Below are 7,625 nucleotides of genomic sequence, written 5' to 3'. Positions count from 1 at the left end.
CCCCCCCCCCCCCAACCCAAAAAAAGTATGTTTATTTTTAAAATATATTTTCTTAAAAATATTTTTAATTCATAAATCAAACACTAGAAATCTTTTCCGAAAAATATTTCCTACTCATCAACCAAACATGAGAAATAAGTGAAAAATGTATTTGTTTTTCAAGAAAACATTTTCCTTCATACCAAACATACCCTAAAATTACAACTTGCAATTTTATGTGTAAATATAGATGGTTCATTCAATTTTACTATTGTGTACCATATTTTTTGGTTTTTGAAGTAGACGATTTTTTTTAACAAAAACTAAAGTTGACATTTTGTGAGTTACCAATTTATTAAGATGAAAATTATTTACCCTCAAATAATTCAAGTGAAAAAATAGCAAATATGACAATCAAATTATTTTTCTCCTAGCTAGTAAGAAGACCATAAAAATGATAATAATGTTCGACAATTATCTAGCTTGACTCAATTACATAATAATTTCATATATAATTGGAAAGAAATTTTTATAGAATTTTAATCTAAACACAAGATGATGTGTGAAATAAAGAATCAAACACTTGATAAAAATAAAAATCACATTACTAATTCCTGCACTATTAACCTATAATACTAATATAGCGAAAAAACATAAATTCCCCCTTAAACTTATATCGAAAAGTCACTTACACGCTTAAACTATCATTATGACCTATTAAATACTTTTACTATTCAAAAGTGAATTTAATAACCCCCTAAACTGATGTGGCAAAATAATTTTAAGAAAAAACTTAAAATAGGCACGTTTAGGAAAAAAATCAAAATTCAGGTATACCCACCCCACTTTCCACATCTCTTCTTCTTCAAAACCCACTTTTTTCTTCTTCTTCTTCAACACTACCCTCTTGAGGAAAAACATTTGTCTCCTCTTTCTTTAAAAACAAATCTCTTCTTCTTTCTTCGACTTCTTCTTAGCTTACTTAACAAATTACTTATCATCAATCTAAGTTTTGTGGGTTTTGATTTGTGTTTGTTATTAAAAGATTTCTTCATGTCATCGACAAGATAAAATTTTGGGGATTTCTTAGCCGCTGAAGTTATGGCGGACTTTTTTGAGAGAACGGGAGAATTTTTCACTCCAGAAATTAGCTCCATGTTTCGATTAGTGTTCTTGACGGCCATTGTTAAAATTTTAATCTTATTGTAATTTTGCTATAAAGAAAATACAATTATTAGAGAATTTTAATTATTAATCGGAGATTAATTAGTGTAAAATGTAGTTAACAAAAGAAAGGTTGATTAAAATTAAAAAATATTTTTTTAAAAAAACTTTCTGACGTGACACTGATATGGCGTTGACGTGATAGCGATAGTAATACACCACATATTGTGAGAGTGTTACTACAGGTCTCGAGGGGTAGATAAATTAACTTTTAAATAGTAAAGGTGTTTAATATGTCATCATAATAGTTTAAACGTGTAACTGACTTTCCGGGACAAGTTCAGGGGGGAATCTATGTTTTTTCCCTACTAATCTATGCATTACTAATTTCTGTACTACTTCCTCTGTCCTTAATTACTTGTCTACTCTTGAATTAACACACTTATTAAGAATGCAATTATTGACATAGTTAGTTCATTATTTTACCCTTATTAATTATGAAGTGGACGAATTTAAAATTTAAATTTTTAAAAAATTTTACTTTTTAAAAAATAATTAATTGTGATATAATAGGTAAAATTATTTTGTACTTTCTTAACTTATCAAAATAAATAAATAATTAAAAATAAATATACATAAAAAAAATAAACAAGTAATTAAGAAAAAAGGAAGTACTAATTATGTTACCAAACGACCCGAATGTGGAATGACAATTGTTGGTCCTAACTGAAAGTCTAGCCCCCAAACTAGGCTAGAGCTTTTAGGTTTGGAATTTAATGAATGTCTAGGATGGTGGACAGTTGCCAAAGTAGAGGGAAACATTAATTGATAGAATAGCACTAAAAATCATCTTACCTCTTCCTTTTTTTTTAAAAAATAAATTATTATTGGTCTTGTGTGTTTTGATTTAACTTATACAAGACGACATTAAAAGTTTGAAATGATTTAGTATAAATAACAAACAAATAAATGTATTTCAAGTTCTAATTGCGATTAATTTTCCAGTTACACAATATTACAGGTTATTAGGAATGTTCGTAATTTGGTTTGGGTTAAATTATTGACTAAAATTAAAATAAAATCAATTTAATTAGTTTTTTAAATTTCTAAAAACAAATCAAATTAAACGGAAAAAATCATTATGGATTTGGTTCAGTTTTTTTGATTTTTTCAATTTTAAAGTAATAATTTTTTTAAGACATATGTATCTCGATAGATATAAATATCCAACACATGAACAATCCACATGAAAATTATTGTCCGTTCAATTAAACAATAAAATAATAGCACAACTATTATTACACTAGCAAAGCGATACTACAATTAAGAGAAAATGTGACTATCTTATGTAAGGTATCACCGTATCAAGGTAAAGACTAAAGTGACTTAAACTTAAGATTGTAATAGTTGGACTAAATTTAAGTGTGGGCTTGAGAAAATGATAATGTTAAAGATTTAAGTTAATTAAAATTTAACAAGAAATATATATTTTATTTATGAATGATATATAAATAATTATAAATTTATAAATCTAATTTATTTATATGATTTAGTTATTTTTGCGATTATTTTTTCGTAAAATCAAAACCAAATTAAATAGTATTAATTTTTTTTAAAATTTAAACCAAATTGAATATCAATTTTTAATCAATTTAATTCGGATTGTGATTATATTTAATTTTTGAATCATAAACGGTAACATCGCTAACTGAAAAATTGAAATGCCTAGACAATGCACCAATTAAACTCTATATTTGAAGAATAATTAAAGCTTTTTCACTCACTAATTAATTAAGAGAGGTAATTTTCTGCTTATATTATGTGAAATATACTTATATTATAATTATACTAGAAAATCTTTTATTTGAGGGTGAGATGTTCAAGGGTAGGGGTTGGAGGGTGGAACAATTAAAGGATATAATATATATAGAATGATGTTTATAGAACTTATTTTTTCTGCTTTTATTAATTTTTTTTTCTCATTTAAAAAGAAAATTATTTTCAAAAATTATTTTTAAAATTTTTGTTCAACTAAAAAAGAGATATATAAAAATGTTTTAATCCATAAAAAAACACATACAATTATATCAAATTGTAAAGCAAGGAGATAAAAAGACAATGAATAATATAAATAATCCCTAGAAACAATAGATAAACGCAAATCACAATCACATAAAAATGAAAAAGCAATAAAACCAATCTAAATTTTCAAGAATATAAGTGCACATAAAATAATAAAAAATACTTAATAGAATAAAAATCAAAAATAACTAAATTTATCTAACTGCCAGAATAAATAAATAAAAGTTATTTATGTTGGATAATTAGTCTTCACATTTAGAGAAATCAATTTTATTATTTTATTAATATAATAAATAATATTTTCATCATCTTAGACCGGCTCAAATGAAGTCATTCTGATTTGGCAACTACTGTGTGTGGTATTATAAAATATAAGTATATCCATCCACTACGGACGCACGTCTCCATCGACGGATGTACTTTTTAAAATTTATTTAAATTTAGAAATAATTTAATTATTCTAATTTATTATTATTATGATTTTCAAAATATCACATATATTATTTAAAAATATTATAAAATAGTCATTAATAAAATTAAATTAAATAATATATATTAGATTAGACACCTTTTATATCTAATAGTATAATGAGTAAATTGAAATATATTAAATAATATTAAAGGATAATCGTGAAAAATGCGCAAGTTATTTACGTTCCATTTTATTATTACTTTATAAAAAAAGAGACATTGAATTGGGGAGTGCATACCCAACTCTATAATAGATGCTTTGACTTTGAATCTCAATTGTGCTCTTCTTGTTCAGATTCCAACATTCTTGAGAGAAAGTTCAAAGAAAATGGGTAGCAATTTCAAAAGAATTGGGAAATTGGCTGCAATTTCATCCAAAAATCAAAGTTGTATGGGATTTTCCTCAACAGTTAACAAAAATGACACTTCCACCAAATCTGTCAACCTTTTCTCTGCTATTAATCAAGCTCTTCACATCGCTTTAGACTCTGATCCTCGGTAATTTTCCTACTTTTTTTTTTGTAGTAGATCAATCCAGAGCTACAGCCAAAAAGTTTGGTTTATGGATTGTGAATTACAACTCCTTATGTTTATCCTTTTTTGACGAAATTTTGAATCTTATGGTTCCAAAAAAGAAAAAAAAATCATTCTTTTTGGAAGGAACTAAATAAATTATTGTCACAGAGACGGTAGATTATTTTCTTTTTAGGGTTTGAATCAAAGCTACTGGTTCTGCGCTAGCGCCTTTGGCTTCGCTACTGGATCAATATATTACTTGATCACATTTTGGTAGTATTGTTAAATTGCTGTCTAGAAAGATTAGTGGTTTTACTATGTGGATAGAGAAGGAAAACAAGAAACAAAGGGAAAAGTACCAACTTTAAGTTAAGGGAATATGACTATATGTGTGAGGTACGCCATTGAATTGCCAATTAAGATTTTAATAATGAGACAAGTAGAGAATCCTGATCATCTTTTCCTTAAGCTAGGATGATCTTAAATTATTTTACTTATTTTAAAAATAAATATACGACCCTTCAATTCTCATCTAGAGGGTCATAAGTATTTGATATTTAGTTTTAAATATGATATTTTCACGTTTAAGCATAATTTAGTATTGAGTCTGCAATAATCAGATGACCTTAGGAAATCAAACTAGTTCACTCTTATTTCCCATTGATGTTTTATTATTTTCTATTTGCATGCCAACTGATTTTAAGCAATAACATATGAGAATGGTAATGGTTAAGTCGTGAAGGGGTTGTTCAAAAAGAAAAATAAAGAGGCTGCTTTTCTCAATATAAGAAGAAAGAGGTTGCTCCCACAGCTTTCTCATTCTTTGCTTTTTCTACAGGAATAATTGTGAAATTTAGCCTAAAAAGGCCTCTTTTACTGTCAAAAAGGCCAGAACAGTCTTTAAAAGTAATGCAACGATGTAGTGGCGTTAATTTTATGAAAAAGTACAAGGATGATAGCCTGAACATTTAGCTTTTATCCTTTTCCATCATATGATTTATCAGTCGCCTCCGACTTGACTTTTTGGAATTAGTTGACCTATTATCCTTCTTTGCGTTGCATCTAAATAACATCTTAACCTTTTCAAATAATGCCTGATCATTTCAACATCTCCTTAGGCTCATGCCTTCATCGACCTGTTCTCTATTTTTCTTGCAATTTTATACGCATGTTTATGGTGAATACTTCATAATGTGATGTAAGATGAATTTTCTTCTCAGTTCTTATGTATTTGGAGAAGATGTTGGTTTTGGTGGTGTCTTTCGTTGCACTACTGGGCTAGTTGACCGATTTGGAAAACAGAGGGTCTTTAACACTCCTCTGTGTGAGCAGGTATATGTAGCTTATCTACCGTATTCCATGTCTGCTCTAGCCCTTTTTTGGTGGAAGACCTGAGCAATAAATAATAATACTTACTATTTCATTGTTTTAATAATAGTAAATTCAGCATGAATTTCATTTAATACAAGTCACTTTTTTTGTGTCAAGAAGTGTATCCACTAATGGTTTTTGATGTGCAGGGCATAGTTGGATTTGCGATTGGTCTTGCTGCAATGGTTAGTTTCTGAGCTCTAAATACTAAAAGCTAAATATTTCTCAACTGTTTGCTGATATTGTTAATTTTTTTTTGTTGCCTAAAATTTCAGGACAATCGAGCTATAGCAGAAATTCAATTTGCAGATTATATATTTCCTGCTTTTGATCAGGTACGCATCCATGCTAAGTCATGTACTAGCACTTTATCATGATATAGTATTGACTTTCAAAATTTTGTTTTGTAGATTGTCAATGAAGCTGCGAAATTCAGATACCGGAGTGGTAACCAGTTCAACTGCGGAGGTAACTGGAAGAAAACTTATGACTTTATTGCAGTTCATCATTTTCTCGAAGTTTCAAGATGCTGAACTGGCTCATGGTTTCCAGGTTTAACTATAAGAGCACCTTATGGAGCTGTTGGACATGGTGGGCATTACCACTCTCAATCCCCTGAATCTTTCTTCTGCCATGTTCCTGGTATAAAGGTACCACATCTTTCTGTGCATCTTACACTTGTCAGGTTTCTTTTGCATGAGTTTTCTTAGAATCAGAATATTACATGTTCTGATAAATGTGGGAGGAGTCCAAGTAGCGCACCCTTAGTGTGTCCCTCGGCTTTGAGGTTGTCACAGTTGTTATTTCTTCAGAAATTCTATTTGCCAAGTGAGTGGCAGCTTTATATTCAAGCACTGCACTACATAGGAAATCTCATCTACTTTGCATTCAGAAATAAATCTAGCTACTTCAGTTTCTCCTAAGAGTACCTTTTAGTAATGTTTCATCTGTATGCAGCATTCGTTGTTCATTGATGTACTTAAAAAAGTAGCCTTTAAGTCAAAAATTAAAAGTCAAACTGATATGACTTTTAAGTCAAAAAATAAAAATTAGGGGGAGGCCTCATTTTGTTTTTTAACTTATTTTAAGTCATTTTAAACTTATTCTATGTTTTTTAATCTTGTCAAACACTTTCTGACTTATTTAAGTCATTTTACTTGCTTTAAGTTATTTTTATATTTGTCAAACACTTCTAGAAGTATTAAATTTTTAAAAGTAGGTTTGACCAACTTTTAAGCCAGTCCAAACACCCTTAATCTCTTAAACTAAGAATCGGGAAATGCTGAATCAACCTTTTACAGTTAGGAGACCAAGAACAATATTGATATGTCATGTACCATGCGAAATCCAAATTGTCCTTGGAACTCTATTTTCTCTTTCTCAATGAGTATAGGACTGGTATGGTGTGCATAAATCTCAACTGTCCTCGGCACTCTATTTCTTTTTCTCTATGAGTATCACATGTATATTCTTCTTCCTCTCATTATAAATTCATCAGTCTTCGAAGAAAATATATAGCTTTCTGCTGTGCACAAATCCAAATTGGTATCGTTGTATTGTCCCTAAGTATATGCTCTATCACTCATCTCTAAAGTCTCATCTTATGGTAATACATATTGGAATCAATATAATCTTTCTCCACTCGTTTGACATCTTTGTTCTCCTTACTGTAACATATAATGGCTTGGTAAAATGTACTGTTTCACTTTCAACCTCTCCCAGACACTTCTAAACCTGCTTAGAGATTCCATTTTAACTGTAGTTTTTTCTAACTCTCATATTATTCATGATATCCTCTACTTTTGCTGCCCTAATTTTATGAGCATAGCCAACTTTTCTAACCTATACAAATGCATGAAACTATCCTCGTGATTCGAGTTGAGCTATTGATCAAAATTACACCTCCATCTCTTGATTTCACTACCTCATCTGATTTGAAAAATTGTTAGTAATCGTCTTTATGTGTTCAAGTTTTTAACCCTTCTTCTCCTTCTCATGTGGTATAAATTTGTTTTTCAAAAACATTAATGTACCCCCCCCCC

General features: G+C 29.1%; 1 protein-coding gene across 2 annotated transcripts in view; it reads left to right on the top strand.

Moving 5' to 3' along the window:
• The first annotated feature begins 3,869 nt into the window (after nt 1–3,869).
• LOC107008312 (2-oxoisovalerate dehydrogenase subunit beta 2, mitochondrial-like) overlaps nt 3,870–7,625 on the top strand; it is a 10,514-nt gene continuing 6,758 nt past the window's right edge. For both annotated transcript variants that reach the window (XM_015207294.2, XM_027914010.1), the window contains exons 1-6: nt 3,870–4,194; nt 5,433–5,544; nt 5,733–5,768; nt 5,859–5,918; nt 5,994–6,051; nt 6,136–6,233. In XM_015207294.2, coding sequence (XP_015062780.1) covers nt 4,025–4,194; nt 5,433–5,544; nt 5,733–5,768; nt 5,859–5,918; nt 5,994–6,051; nt 6,136–6,233 — 534 coding nt within the window. In that variant the 5' untranslated portion in view covers nt 3,870–4,024. The remainder of the gene's footprint in view (nt 4,195–5,432; nt 5,545–5,732; nt 5,769–5,858; nt 5,919–5,993; nt 6,052–6,135; nt 6,234–7,625) is intronic.

The sequence above is a fragment of the Solanum pennellii genome, chromosome 1 (assembly GCF_001406875.1).
Source record: "Solanum pennellii chromosome 1, SPENNV200".
NCBI lineage: Eukaryota > Viridiplantae > Streptophyta > Magnoliopsida > Solanales > Solanaceae > Solanum > Solanum pennellii.
Note: the sequence above shows the minus strand (reverse complement) of the source record. Positions and strands in the feature narration are given on the sequence as shown.